This window comes from Bos indicus, chromosome 14, assembly GCF_029378745.1.
Source record: "Bos indicus isolate NIAB-ARS_2022 breed Sahiwal x Tharparkar chromosome 14, NIAB-ARS_B.indTharparkar_mat_pri_1.0, whole genome shotgun sequence".
Lineage (NCBI taxonomy): Eukaryota > Metazoa > Chordata > Mammalia > Artiodactyla > Bovidae > Bos > Bos indicus.
Genome location: NC_091773.1, coordinates 10,066,302 through 10,082,403, shown reverse-complemented (window position 1 = coordinate 10,082,403; position 16,102 = coordinate 10,066,302). Strand labels below are relative to the sequence as shown.

Here is a 16,102-nt window from a genome sequence, read left to right as displayed (position 1 = left end):
CTGGAGAATCCCATGGACAGAGGAGCCTAGTGGGCTACAGTCCAGGGGGTCGCAAAGAGTCGAACATGACTTAGCAATTAAAGGACAACAATTTACAAAGGGCTTAACTAGGAAGATGAGGGTCAAGTACAAGTTTCCCCTAAGAAATCCCTCACGAAAACAGGGCTCATGGCAGTCAAGCTGTGGCAGTTGAGCTGCCATCCTCCTGGGCTCAAAGGGATGAGAAGAGCCAGAGACAAGGATGTTGATTTGACATCGGAGGCATCCCAGCAGTGGCCTTGGGAGGAGCTGTGGGGGACGTAGGCAGCCTCAGATGGATCCCAAGGGAGGGAACCAAAGGAATAATAATATACTGACCTCATTCTCCTTCCCCGGCTCCTGGATCTCCGGCCCAGCGTCCCCAGTTGATTACCCTCAGCTGGGTGTCAGAGGGCTTGCGAGGTCACTGCCATGACCCATGCAGGTTGCCCCCTCCCTTTCCAAGCGAACAGGGAGAAGGGGATGGGGTGTTTGGAGGGGCTCATGGGAGAGCTCCAGACCCCTGCCCACACCTGTCCACACCTTTAGAGACATCCTGTCACTTGACTCGCTCCAATCGACTGCGCTGAGTGTGCCATCTGTTTCTTTCTATTTTGAGTTCTGAAAAGATAAAAACACTGTACACTGCAGAGGGATTGATGAGTACAGAAAGCCCATTATTGTTTCACTGTCACCCTCCTCTGGCTGGATGTACAGGTTTGGGCTTTGCAGAGGATTCGAGCGCCTGCATGCTCCACCCTCTGCCCCTTACCCGGAAGCCAAAATGAAGATTTTGCCCAGGGAACCAGGTCTGGTTTTTCACTGGCCCAGGCCTGTCTGATTCAAAGCCCTGCGTGTCTTATACTAAGTGAAGTCACCTCTCTGCAGGGGAGAAACAGTGTCTGATACCTCCTGGCCTTGTATGTACCCTCAGGTCTCAGCTTAAATGCTATGTGCTCAGAGAGGACTTCCAGGACCCTCCAGTGTAAACGCCCCCTTTTCACACGTGCTTTTCTCTTACTGGGGGATACCGAGGTGGCTCAGTGGTAAAGAATCTCCCTGCCAATTTAGGAGACGCGGGTTTGATTTCTGGGGTGGGAGATCCCCTGGAGGAAGAAACGGCAGCCTACTCCAGTATTCTTGCCTGGACAATCCCATGGACAGAGGGGCTTGGCAGGCTATAGTCCAGGGGATTGCAAAGGGTCAGACATTACTTAGTGACTAAACAACAACAACAATTCTCTAACTCAGATTCGTCCACCGTCATAGAACATTAACACTAATATATAACTATGTTACATATTCATTCGTTTTAATGTCTGTTTTCCCAGAAAAACTCTTGCCTCATATCAGGCAGGACTTTGTCTTCTTTGTTTGAACCCCAGGATCTAGAATAACATGTGGCACATGGATGACCCTCAAGAAATCCTTGGGGAATGAATGACAGAGTGAATAGGTGGGAGGTGGGGCTGAGAGTGGAAGAAAGTAATCATGACTCATATTTTCAGAATTAACAACAGCAAGAATCAGAGGGCTTGTAAAATGTGCCAGGCACCACTTAAGCCCTTTATGCGTAATAATTCATGCAAATGTTGTAACGTAAAGTTGGGGGATACTGTTACTGTGGAGATGCGGAAAATGAGCTCTAGAGAGGTTGGGCATTATTCATGGTCACAGAGTCGTGAGAGGAGGAGCCAGGACTGAAGTTCAGGCATCAGATTTTCAAATATACCAAACGGCTCTTCTATGCTGAGCCCCGCTTACAGCCGGCCACACTGGGCACTTCATGCGTTCTTCTTACCCAATTTAATTCTCACTCTAGTTCAGCAAGGTTGGTATTATTTCCTCCTCAGCTGGATGACAGAATGGATTCAGAGAGGTTGCATAAGCTGCCCTGGGTCACACAGCTAGCTCGGGGCAGAGGCGGCATTTGTGCGGCACGGGCTGTCTGGCACCTGAGACAACTGCCCTTGTCACTGTCCTTTCAGAAGTTCTAACAGAGCCGGGATGAGCGAGCAGGTTTCCTGGGACTCAGTGAGCGCCTGCCTGACACTGCTGACCCAGCCCAGCTGGCCTGATCGGCAAGAGAGTCCCTGCCTGCGTGCTCAGTGCTATTCTAAGCCGAAAGTCAAGCAGAATAGCAGAAGCTGCCAGGACCTCTGCGTGGGTGACACAGCTGGAACAGACTCGGACAGGATGTTCCCAAGGGCAAGGCTCTGTCAACTGCCCTAGGCTTGGGTGGCTTGCGTCATTCCTTGTCACTGCTCCCCCGTCTCTGCCACTCACAGCCTAACAGCAAAGTGCAGGAGAAAAAGCACAGCATTTGGCTTGGAGGTTGTGCACACCTGGGCTTGAATTCCAGCTCACTACACACTAGCTGTGACCTTGGCGAATTCCTTTACTTCTCTGAGCCTCAGTTTCTTCATCGATGAAATGGGGAGAATCATTCTTATTGCCTTGTTGCCCATATCTGTGAGCACTGCCCTTGCCTCTGAAAGCTGGGACCCAAAGTCACAAATGTCCCCAAGCAGATATTCACAGGTTTGTATCACAGTCAGATTTGTAGCAAGAGAAGGAGCTAAAAATGCCTCTTATGGAAACAGAGCATGAAATCGGGAATTCTTGCAGGCTATAGCTGTCCTGTCTCTGTCACCCCTTCACATGTTACACCACTCTGCCTGTGTCTCCTGCACACACACACATGCCCACGCACACACACACACACACACACACACACCAAGTTCTTCCACACATACGTTCATATTTCCAGACATGCATCCCAATCTTTCCAGATACCTACACAATATAAATCATGCCACAAAGACATCTTCTATAACCATCACACACACGTACACACTCCCTCATCTTGACAAACTCCTGGGGCACCACGGCAGCAGCACAGTAAGGGATAACACGGCACAGATGGAAGAAATCCGAGAGGCTGGAGCAGAGTCGTGGCTTTGCTGAAGTCAACAGAGGCACACCATGGACCTCTCTGAGCCCCAGTTTCTTCATCACTACTGTGGGGGTCACAGAACCCTCCTCTTCAGGTTGTGAATAGAATGAAAGATCATTTTCATCAATTGCCTGTCTCAGTACCTGGCACACAGTAGGAGTTCAGTAAATGATACGGCATCATAATGTGAAGTCCTCCAGGCAAAGCGAAAACTTTCTCTGTTTAAGCCTAGCCAAGTGCAAACTGTTTAAATATTTATAAAACCACAAATGAACTTGACAAGACTTTCTATTGAGAATGTCTTATCCATGTGATGACGGCTGAGCCTGACCTTTATTTTGCTCAGTGGGGGTTTGGCTCGAATAATCGCTGATGACCTGGTGTCTGGGCATCTCTGGTTGCTTTCCTTTCTTTCAGGATGAAGTCAGCCAGTGCATTCTTGTTCTTCCCCACTGGTTCCAAATACTTCCTTGTTTTGGTGTCTTGATTGACAGGTGGCTTTCCTTTCATTTCTTTGTGGGTCTTCCCTCCGAGGGCTCCAGCGTTCCATCTGTTCCTTCCAGTGGTCTCGGTTGATGCTCAGCGACATTTCACTTTCTTGGCTTCCTCAAGAAGCTCTTGCAACAAAGTCCCTGACCTTAGGGAGCTCTAAGGAAACCAGGCTTGAACCCAATTCCAGAGAACTCCATCTGTTGAGGGTGTTTGGGGCCTTAATCTGCATCCAACAGACTCTCAAGGGCGTGAGTTCATCAAGAGCTGATTATTCAAGCAGCAGATGACTCATGCTCTTGGTTTCTCTCCCACTGGCCTTTTGCAGAGGCTCGGATAGGAAATGGACCTTGTAGGTCTCTCCTAACTCTATCCTAAGGCAGGGGTCACAACCCCAAATGTTTTCAGAGGTCCAGCAGGTAACATAAGTGTCAGGGTAGAGATGGATAAATTGGAGAGTCCATTCCATGTCTAAAGGCATCGAATCTACCAATTAAAACAAAAAAGCAAAACAACCAGCTGACCACTGTCCCAGCCCACTGGCTCGCTGGTCAGATTTGTCTCAGAATCAGCCAGTCTGTGATCTTTGTTCTATGAGTTTTCTTCCCCTGTTTGACTCAGTTTGAAACTCTCTAGTGGAAGGGTTGTCTTGGTCCAGCCTCCCAGACAACTGCCCTTGACTTTGTAGTGTCCTTGGCAAGGACTTTCTCCTCGCCACTTAAAAAGTCTCAGCAAAGGAACTCACCATTCTAGTTCATCCACCAACCTTTAATGAGCAAGACCATAGGGTAAGGGCACCAGGGCCCAAGGATCGGTGGTGCCCAAGGCTGATGTTGTCCCTGCTCCTGTGGGTCTCTCAGCCTGATGGCTGCATCACCATAGGGCTCTACATAGTGCTGAATACAGAGATATCTCCTGAGGGTGTCCAGGGCCCTGGGTCTGCCCTCCAGAGTCTCACAGAGCAAGGTCAGTCCCTCTCATGTGATAACCCTTCAGGTCTTTAAAGGCATCTTTTATTTCTCTCTTGAGTTACTTTTTTCTAGGTGGTTAGAGGGTGAACCAAATGACTTGATTTTTTTTTTTTTTCCATTTCTTACCTTTCACATCCACTCCATTATCAAGTCCTGTTGATTCTAATCTGTAAAGGTACCTGGGATTCATCTACTTCTATCTCACTGTGACATCTTAGGCCTCCCTATCAGACCCTTTCCTGGGCTATTTTAGGCTCTCCTAACTAGTTTCTGGTTTTGTGATTCTCTTATCCACACTCTATTAGCATTTGGTCAGATTAGGTAACACACTTTCCAAAGGCTCATACAGCACTCAAAAGGGTGCTCCGAACCCTACCATACTCCATAAGACCCAACTACCAGGCCCTGGTCCCGGATCTTCTCACGTCACTCATCACTCTTCATCCTTGGAATGGGTAGTGTTCCAAATTCATGTCCCCCGCACAACCTGGGCTTCTCATGTGGCTTATCTGGTAAAGAACCTGCCTGCAGTGTGGGAGACCTAGGTTCGATCCCTGCGTTGGGAAGATCCCCTGGAGAAGGGAAAGGCTACCCACTCTAGTTATTCTGGCCTGGAGAATTCCAGGGACTGTATAGTCCATGGGGTTGCAAAGAGTCAGACATGACTGAAAGACTTTCCCTTTCCCTTTCTTTCTTTCCACAGCCTCAGAATGAGCCCTTATTTGGAAACGAGGTCTTTGCAAATGTGACTAAGCTAAGATGAGGTCATACTGGAGAGAGAGAGTCCTAAATCTAACGACTGGTATCCTCATATGAAAAGAGGACACATGCCCTTACAAGGAGGGGGAAGGTCATGTGACTAAGGCAGAGATTAGACTGATGCAGCCACAAGCCAAGGAGTGCTTGAGGCCACCAGAAGCTGGAAGAGGAGGAAGAATTCTTCCTAGAGACTTCAGAGAGGGCATGGTCATGTTACTGCACTGATTTCAGATTTCTGGCTGCCAGAACTGTGACAGAATACATTTCGTTGCTTTAAGTCATGCAGTATTTATTATAACAGCCTTGGGGAACCGAGACAATCCCCTAGCCCAGCCTTCCTGTTCCGTGGGCACCCCAAGCTCATCCTTACCTTGTCCCTGCTTGTGCTGTTCTCTCTTTCCTGAACTGTCCTGCCTCCTCCCCAGTCTCTCAGGATGACTTGGGCCTTCCTATCACTCAGCCGCAGGTCAGGTGTGGGCATCTGCCCTTGCCAGCTGCTACTAGCAGGTAACATTGCCCACCCATCAGCACAGCACCGTCACAGTGTGCTTCTGTACTGGGCTGCTGCCTCTCTGCCCCCACTTGAATATAAGCTACATGATGGCAAGCCCGTGTCTAGACAATCCCCCAGAAGCGTCCCAGGGTCTTTTAGATGTTTATTGCACAGTCTGTGCCTGAGAAATGTTTTTTGAGTGTTTGTTGTGACTCGGACAACAGGAAGGTTTAGTTTGCTTTGCTCAAACAAGGCTGCCCTTTTGTAGTCAATGGCTAAGGCTTACTTCACTTGCTGTAGTGTCTTCAGGCTTCATCCATGTTACAGCATGTGTCAGAATCTACTTCCTTCCAAAGACTGAACAACATTCCACTATATGTATTCACACAACATTCCACTCTACGTACAGACCCCGTTTCCCTTGTCCATTTACCTTTTGATGGAGTCTTGGATGATCCCCAAATTCCGCTATTATAAATAATGTTGCTATGAATGTGAATGTGCAGCTGTCTCCTTGTAACCCTACTTTCAATCCTGTTGGTTACATAACCCCAAAGTGGAATTGTTGGATTTCTACATATATACACACACCTATGTAAAACTTTAAAATTCCAACTCAGTCTTGCGCTAGTGAACTTATTACATGCATCTTACAGATGAGGTACCAGAAGCTGGGGAGGCCACACGCATGTTTCAGAGTGCTGGGGAGTGGGCCTGGTCTCCATGCTCAGGGGCCCTCCGAGCACTTGGGATCAGTGTGTCCACCGCAGCCCTCCCACGGCTGCCCGTCCTCGGGGGCCGGACGAGCCTGGGCTCACCTCATTGTCCCGGTCCTTCTCCAGGAAGTGGCGGGCCACGTGGCTGGGCAGGATGTTCCGCAGCATGTTCTCATTGTGCTCCCTCAGCTCTTTCATCTCGTTGATCTCCTCTTTGGCCTGGACTCGCCACAGGAAGTCCAGGCGGGCTGTGTACTCCAGCTGCGGTTCAGGGGACAGAAGGGAAGGAACAGGTTCAGACACACATTTGTGGGAGGTGGACAGGGTTTCTCCGGAACCCTCCGCAGATGAAACAGAGCCCAAGCTGAACGTTTTGGGAGGCCTTTTGCCTGACACCAGGAGATCAGAAGATGAGCAGATTTTACAGGGCTGTGTACCTCCCCTTCCTGGCACCGGGGCACCTAGAATTTTGTCATTGTTTCTTTCCTCCACTGTGCGCTGCAGGTGCTTTGAGGTCAGGGTTCTTTCCCAGTTCAATATCACATCCTTACCATACAGCAACGTTCCTGGCACAGGGCTGGTGTTCCATTAATATTTCTTGACCCAAGAAATAAATTACAGTAGTAAAACCAGCTAACACGTAGGCTGTGCTCATTAGATGGTGCCAGGAACTTTCCTAAGGAATATACATGTATTAATACCTTTAATGGAGAAGGCAATGGCACCCACTCCAGTACTCTTGCCTGGAGAATCCCAGGGACGGGGGAGCCTGGTGGGCTGCCGTCTCTGGGGTCGCACAGAGTCGGACATGACTGAAGCGACTTAGCAGCAGCAGCAGCAGCAGGTATTTAATACCTATTAGTTCCCTCTTCTCCTAAAATCCTGTTTGGTTTTTAATTTTTAAAAATTGTTACTCTTTCTTAAAAACTTTATCTTTTGTGTTGGGGTACAGCTGATTAACACTGTTTTGATAGTTTCAGGTGAACAGCAAAGGGACTCTGCCATACATTTACATGTATCCATGCTTCCCCAACTTCTCTCCCATCGTAGCATTTCTTTTCATTGGAAAGAGGACAGTGTCCTTTCTAAAAAATCTAACAAACCATATTTATGAGGGCTTTTGGTAATGTCATTATTTCAAGTCTTTAACTGTTGAAATGAACAATATGTTGCACCATTAAACACATGGTTAGATGCCCTGAATTCAAGGGCTTAAAAAAATTCAGCTAGTTCTTTTCTTTGTCTTATGTGCAAGTCTCAGTGGATGTCAAAAATATGAAAAGGCAGAGGTGCAAGGTTATTCTTTCAGCAGAATTTCTAATAGCAAAAGCTGGAAACAATCCAAGTGCTCATTTTGGTTGAATAAACTTATATACAGCTATAAAAAGAAACGAAGACTATTTCTCTATATGTACTTTGATGGGTTGGTATCTAAGGAGGAGAAATACACGCACAGTTTGCCATTACCGATCTAAGGAAAGGGGTATCTATATATCTCTCTCTTTCCACATATATATATATTTCTTTATTTATTAAAAGTTGAAGTGCAAAAAAATAAAAAATCATTACAATGAGATGAGGAAGATGGGGTGAAGGAATAGGGATACATTTAAACTTTTAAAATTGTATCTTGTTTTATAAACCTGACTTTTGAATCATGGAAATATTTTACTTAATTATGAAACTGGATGGAATTTTTAAAAGCTCAAACTATATAAAATTTTTTTAAATGACAAAAAAAAAAGCTCAAACAAACAAACAAACCTACAGGTATAACCACACAGAGAGGAATTATTCCAAATGTCTTTTAACACAATAATTTGCAGGCACGTTCGTAGAGAGAAATATTCTAAGGCTAAAAAGAGCTCAACAAGAATCTTCAAAGTGTTTACAACAATCACCTGATAGGTGGTGGTATCTGTGGTATTATTGTGGTTTTGGAAAAGACTCTTGAGAGTCCCTTGGACTGCAAAGAGATCAAACCAGTCAAGTACTAAAGGAAATTCCTGAATATTCATTGGGAAGACTGATGCTGAAGCTGAAGCTCCAATACTTTGGCCACCTGATGCAAAGAACTGACTCATCAGAAAAGATCCTGATGCTGGGAAAGATTGAAGGCAGGAGGAGAAGGGAAAAAAGAGGATAAGATGGCTGGATGGCATCACCAACTCGACGGACATGAGTTTGAGCAAGCTCTGGGGGTTGGTGATGGACAGGGAAGCCTAGTGTGCTGCAGTCCATGGGGTCACAAAGAGTTGGACACGACAGCAACCGAACTGAACTGATTGTATCTGAGGGGCTTACTTGGTGGCTCAGACAGTAAGGAATCTGCCTGCAATGTGGGAGACCTGGGTTCAGTCTCTGAGTTGGGAAGATTCCCTGGAGAAGGGGATGGCTACCCACTCCAGTATTCTTGCCTGGAGAATTCCACGGACAGAGGAGTCTGGTGGGCCACAGTCCATGAGGTCACAAAGAGTTGGACATGACTGAGCACCTAATACTTTCATTTGCATTGTATCTGAGTTGCAAGATAAAGCAAATGAATAATCCTTTTCAACTTTTTGTATTCTGATTTCCCTTCCCAAACCATTTAGGAACTGGCTACATGAAAACAGTACCAAGAGTTTATGTGCCCTCAAAATTCATATTTTGAAATCTTAACCCTCAAAGTGATAGTATTCGGAGGTGGGGCCTTTGGGAGGTGTTTAGGTCATGAGGTTGGAACCTTCATGAATGAGATTAAGGTCTATAAAAGAGATCCCAGAGATGTCCCTGTGCCTTCTGCCATGTGAGGATGTAGTGAGAAGCCTATGAACCAGGACGTGGGCCCTCCTCACAGACACTGAATCTGCCAGCATCTTGGTCTTGGACTTCCTGTCCTCCACTGGGAGAAATAAATTTCTGAGTTTATAAAAGGAAAAAGAAAAGAGTTCCAAAGGAACTAACAAACATTGTTTATATGTTTTGTGCCAGGCTCTTAACACAGAATGATAATTAACACAGGCTGAGTCCTTGTCTTGAACTGGGCACTGTACTTAGCATTTCAAACATACTGAAAGTCTTTTAATCACACCATGGCTCAACAAAGCAGGTACTTTTTTATGCCCGCTTTATAGCTAAGGAAACGGAGGCACAGGAAGGTAAAGTCAGGTGCCCAAGGTTTCACAAATAGAGGCTGGGCTTTGAACTCAGGGCATTTGGACTCCAAGCTGTGGCTCTTAACCCCTGCACTCTACGAACATGACTTCATTCAGCTGTTCCCCAACTTTTGATAGATAACTATTAGACTTTTCCTTTTGCAGGTAAAGAAATGGCAGGTCTGGGAGGTTGAACATCTCAAGGTCATCTATTCTTCCAGGAGCCTCGCTGGGATGCAAATTTAATAATTTGGTCCCAAGGCTTGAGTCTTTCTAAGCTGCACAATCCCAGTGCCTATCTTTATCAGACCCAGAAGTAAGCAACTAGAGACTTGACCTCGTTAATCTCTATCTTTGTGCTCAGGTGTGAGGTCCTTTGCTCTGAAAGGAGAGTTGAGGCCAAGCCCAAACCTCAGGGCTGCAGTGAATCAGACATGAGGTGGGAGGCACCTGGCTGTCTGCTCTCTTCTGTCCAACATTCGGGATGTTCACCTGCCTCGGAGGAAGAGGAAGTGTTTGGCGTATTGCTTTCACATATGTGCAGGATGAGAGTCCCAATTATTCGGTTACATAACTGCCTCCGTCACTCTGGAGATGTACTGTTACACATGCTCCCACTGGGATGATGCTGTGTACCAGGCATCGGTGGGGATTATTCAGGCTTTAATAAAAATAGGGGACCTCTGAGTCACCAGGGAACACAGTGGGAGCCGGTAGCAGAGCCTGGAGTGGACGGACTTTATCCGGATGAACAGGACTCTGATGGGCGTCATGAAATGATGCTTGAGGTGATGCAGTTCTGCAGAAAGGTATCCTCTAACAGATAGGCAGCACCACATGGTGGAGAGGGCATGGACCGAGAAGTTGGAGCATTTGCATCCCTGTTTCTGTCTGGTTCTCCTTTGTGACTTTGTGACCTCAAGTGACTTGAGTCTCTGCTGCTGCCTTGCGACCAGATGGATAATAACACTTTCTCTGTTTGTCTTAGACTCTTGCTTCCAAAGTAAAATATTAATAGCTCACGATGTTTGAGCACTTACTCCAAGTGCAAATCACTGGGAGAGGTGTATTATAATTATATTCTCATATAATACTACAAAAAAACCTACAAAAAACCAATACTACAATACTACAGTTTTTTTTTTAACTCTACAAAAAAACAGAAACTGTTACTATCATACCCACTTTATAAGTGAGAAAATGGAGATACAGAATGTTGGATAAATGACTGAATGTCACTTATCTATTGAATGGCAGAGTTGGAGTTTGAATAATATCTACCCACTCCAAAGGTTACATCTGTAACTGCTACAGTTATGGGATGGAGCTATGTCATTTTAAAACCTTTTGAGGGACTTCCTTGGAGGTCCATGGGTTAAGACTGCTTTCCAATGCAAGGGGTGCGGGTTTAATCCCTGCTCGGGGAACTAAGATCCCACATGACTTGCAGCCAAAAAAACCAAAGCATGAAACAGAAACAGTATTGTAGCAAATTCAATAAAGACTTTAAAAATGGTCCACATCAAAAAAAAATCTCTTAAAAAACCTTTTGAAGGTTAAAAATAAAAAAGAAAATAATCAGATATCACTTAAGTACTCAGGCCCTCATTATTCACTTACTTGCTCTTACTTTATTCATATTCTTCATGAGATGTGGTTATCTGCTTTTGCAGGACAAGTGGAGAATAGAATAAACTGAATCAGAATTTCAGAAGAGCTTTGAGGAGGCACTAAGAGGCACAGAGTAATCCTTAAGGTAACAGGGAAGATAGAAACAGCTTTCCTATTCTAGAATGAGCCCCGACCCCGCTTCTGAACTTTCTCTTAGCCATCTCTGAGAATTTCTCACGTGTCAGTTTAAAACCCATGTGATGGAGTATACGTACACTTTTCTATAGGATTGCCTTGTCTGATTGTCATTTGCATGTCAGATGAAGAATTTCTCCCCTGTAACTAGAAGTCATCAGGACGTGGAGGACATGATCCCAGCTCTCACAGAAAACCAGAAAGACCTAAGTCGGGGGATACTGCCATTGGCCAGACTTTGACCTTTGGCTTAGTGTTACAGCTGAAACTGAAAAGCAAGGTACGGTCATATTGTGGGACGGAATGCCCTTGGTGCTGTGAAGATACACAGACAGTGCTTTTTGTTTTTCCCCCGATCGAGAAAGTGGAAAGGTGGGCTCTGGAGACTGATCTGGGGTTGAATTCTAGTTCTCTCACTTTCTAGCTCAGCAGCCTGACTTCCTTCATCTGTAAAACAGGATCCATCATAACGACCATTCAGGTTGTTGAGATGGTTCGATAATTCAGGTGAAGTGCCAGACACATAATAGGCGGCTGATACATGTTAACTCTTGCCTTCTTTCCTTTGATTGCCAGGTTTAGTTTTATTGACTTTGTTCCCCTGAGCACATTTTACCATCAGCTTCCCAGGTGGCTCAGTGGTGAAGAATACACCTGCCAAGCAGGGGACGCCATTTTGATTGCTGGGTTGGGGAGATCCCCTGGCAATCTACTCCAGTTTTCTTGCCTGGGAAATCCATGAACAGAGGAGCCTGGTGGGCTATAGTCCACAGGGGTCACAAAAGAGTCAGACACGACTTACTGACTAAACACATGTTACCATCCCGCTTTATTACAAATAACTTTATGTATGTATCTCTAGCTTCCTGGGGCTTTTGGCTGTTTCATCGCTGGTTTCTCAGGATTCATTACCTCCCTGTCTCCATGGTGATTTCTCAGTGGTATGTTTCTATTTCTGCTCTGGCTGATAGTCTTCTTGTTTTTTTCCTTTCCTGGTTACTTTTATTTTTTTGAAGTACACGCACAGAGAGACGGACTGGGATCCAGAGCACAGCAGTGAAGCAGACGTCCTGGCTCTAGCAGAAAGTGATGAGTGTTGCTGCATTCATGGTCTGAGTCTGCATGGAGAAATCCTACCAGTTGTGGAGAACAGGTGACATCTCTCGGGTGAGGCCTGGTATGATGCTCCATGCAGAATAATTTCCTGCATCTCTGACTCTTGAGGTCCTTGGACAAGGCTGGTCCACGCATAGCACATCCCACATCGCATTATTTAGTGTCCACTCTCCTCCAGGAGACAGGAAGCCTTGGGGCTGGGGGTGGGGTTTTGTACGAGGCTATCCACGGTGCCCGCCCCAGATCCTGGCAGACAGGGAAGTGGCATCAATACTATAGGCTCTTTATCTACTCAGGACAAATCAATGATGAAGTGCCTCCTCTATCTCTGGAAAGGCAGTGCTCAAAATGCTACATACAATCATCTCAAATGATTCTTCAAAACAGCCCTAGTCAGGAATTACTGTCTTACTTTAAAGAGGAGGAAACAGAGAGTCAGGAGAAGGCCACAAACTTCTTGGAGGCAGGGTGGGATTGGAACCTTGGTTAGGATGGTCCTCAAGCCGGATTGGGAGTTTGGAATAGACATATGCCTGTGAGTGTGCATGCTACGTTGTTTCAGCCGTATCCTACTCTGTGGGACCCTGTGGACTGTAGTTTTCCAGGCTCCTCTGTCCATAGGATTCTCCAGGCAAGAATACTGGAGTCCGTTCTATGCCTTCCTCCAGAGGATCTTCCCGACCCAGGAATCGAACCCACGTCTCTATGTCTCCTGCATTGGCAGGCGGGTTCTTTGCCACTAGCACCACCCAGTTGGCACGTACACATACCTGTATTTAAAATAGATAGCCAACAAGGAAGAAGGAAACGGCAGCCCGCTCCAGTATCCTTGCCTGGAAAAGTCCGTGGACAGAGAAGCCTGGCGGGCTGTACAGTCCATGGAACTGCAAAAGGGTCAGACACGATTTAGCAAACAAACAATGATTGTATAGCACAGGGAACCTTGCGCCATACTCTGTGCGTGTGTGTGTGTGTGTGTGTGTGTGTGTGTGTGTGAGTTGCTCCGCCATGTCTGACTCTTTGAGATCCTATGGACTGTAGCCTACCAGGCTCCTCTGTCCACGCGATTCTCCAGGCAAGAATATTGGAGTGGGTTGCCATTTCCTTCTTCAGAGGATCTTTCCAACCCAGGGATTGAACCTATGTCTCCCGAGTTGCAGGCAGATTCTTCACTATCTGAACTCAATACTCTGCAATAACCTAAATGGTTTTCCAGATTTTGAAAAAGAATAGATACATATATAACTGAATCACTTTGCTGTACATTTGAAACTAATATAACATTTTAACTCAACCATACTCCAATAGAAAATAAAAATTTAAAAAAAGCCCAAACACAAAAATCCCCAAACCTGATTTATACAACTTCCATTGTTATTGTTTAGTTGCTAGGTTGTGTCAGACCCCTTGTGACCCCATGGACTATAGCCTGCCAGGCTCCTCTGTCCATGGGATCTCCCAGGAAAGAATATTTGAGTGGGTTGCCATTTCCTTCTCCAGGGGAATCTTCCCGACCCAGGGATCGAACCTGGGTCTTCTACATTGACAGGAAGATTCTTTACCACTGTCCCATCAGGTCAACTTCCATAGTAATAGTTTTATCCAGGCAACAGAACTGGGAGAGATCCCAGCTGGCCTCAGCCAGAAATTGAAAGCTCTGTTTTTTTTCCCCTTATAATCATTTCATTGAAGGAGATACACCAAAAGGGAATGAAAACCATATTGCTCTCCAAATCATCTCCAACTTAGTTTTTTATTAAGTGTTCCATACTAGGAATTGTTTTGTTAAGAATCACAACTTGCTGGGAATTCCCTGGCAGTCCAATCATTAGGACTCAGTGCTTTTAACTACTGGGGCCTAGGTTCAAACCCTGGTCAGGAAACTAAGATCCCACAAGCCATGCATGGCTCAGCCAAGGGGCAAAAAAAAAAAAAAAAAAAAAAAAAAAGGGAGGGGGAGAAACAAAAGAAAATAAAAGAAGAAGAAAAAGAAGAATTGCCACTTGCTGCAAGCTACTAAAAGTCATTTATGCAGAGGTGAGTGGTGGCCCCCCAGGCCAGTTTTATGGCAGCAGGAAATGCCAGGTAACCACAGGCAGTCAGAGGAAGACGTCAGATTACCTGCTGTCCATGGTAGAAAACGGCAAGAAGAAACATGGCCATTAGCAGCAGTGACGCTTCCTTGGTCCCCAGGAAATCTCTGTCAGGAGGAGAAATGCAAATAGTGGCGTGGTTATTGACAACTATGAAGGGACTTCAAGGAGACCCATTATGAAACTGAGATTCAGACTGGAGTGGGATAAAAAGAAAGGAGCAGCTGTTTTCTGAGCTCCCACTGTATGATAGGGGTTCTCTGAAGGCCTCCACGTAGGCTAATCGGAAACCAGTTGACCCCCAAGGTCACAAGGTCACGTAGGTCATACCTGGTGGAAGACTCCAGAGTCTAGCATCTAGACAATGCATTCACATTAATAATGATGTCTTCTATTGCAAAAAGATTTTTTCTAAATTTCAAGGAGGTCTTACACTTTCTTGTCACAAAGGTCCATGTGAAGACAGACACTCTTTCTTCAGTGTCATCCCACTTAAGAGACGGGCACATGGTACTTGCTATGCGGCAGTGCCTGTTCTCAGTACTCTAAGAATCACACTTAGGTTTTTATTACAAAGTCTTATTGCAATTTTGGGCACTGTTGTTCTCCTTTACAATCTCTTTTCAGCATGGCTGCTAGAGTTTTGTTTTTTTAATACCAAGAAGAAAAGAGGGCAACAGAGGACAAGGTGGTTTGATGGCATCACTGACTCAGTGAACATGAGTTTGAGCAGACTCCAGGAGATGGTGAAGGACAGAGGAACCTGGCATGCTGCAGTCCTTGGGGTCGCAGACTCAGACATGACTTAGTGACTGAACAACAACAAAACCAGATCACATTACTCGTTTGCTTTATAGCTTCCCAACCAAAAGCATACACATACTCAGAACTCATTCAAAGGTAACTTGACTCTGATGTGTTAAGGGACACAACAGGGCCATCAGAGATGAGATTCAGTGCTCAGAGAGTAGAATGGGCATAAATATGGTGGCACCCAGGCCATCTCCAGCCTTCCCTTTTCTATTCTCCCTGGAGACTAGCAGGAGGAGCATGGGGCTCAGGGCAATACAGCATGAACTCAGCTGCCAAGGCTGGCTTTTCACCTCGCCTTACACTAAAAGACCCTCCCAGCTTACACAGGGCCAGACCCAGTCCAGCTCTCCAGGCAGAACAGAGATTCAGGAATGGAAATGTGCTTTCTCTTGGGGAGATACTGTGCACATGGGGACCCAGGGCTCCGAGGAACTCTGTAGGCTGCAACAAGATGCAGATTCATGAATTCCCAGTTCCATCTGCTTTTCCTTGGAGATAAGATGCTAATAATAGATGAAACTCATTATTACATCTCTTTTCTGTAGCCCCAGTGAAACACATAATTATTGACCATCTACTGTGCACCAGGCACATGATAGGGTACAGAACTGAAGAAGATACCTTGCCTCTGCCCTCAGTACAGTTCAGTAAAGGAAAGAACTAGACAGATGGTTTCATAACACGGTATAACCCATAGTAAGGATACACTCTGGCTGCCATGGGCATATAAGGGAA

General features: G+C 45.9%; 1 protein-coding gene across 3 annotated transcripts in view; it reads right to left on the bottom strand.

Annotated features, from left to right (window-relative positions):
• Positions 1 to 16,102, bottom strand: part of ADCY8 (adenylate cyclase 8) — a 226,686-nt gene that overhangs the window by 13,142 nt on the left and 197,442 nt on the right. For all 3 annotated transcript variants that reach the window (XM_019974064.2, XM_019974066.2, XM_019974065.2), the window contains 2 exons: positions 14,583 to 14,661; positions 6,505 to 6,663 (listed from right to left, as the gene is read on the bottom strand). In XM_019974064.2, the coding sequence (XP_019829623.1) occupies positions 6,505 to 6,663; positions 14,583 to 14,661 (238 nt within the window). The remainder of the gene's footprint in view (positions 1 to 6,504; positions 6,664 to 14,582; positions 14,662 to 16,102) is intronic.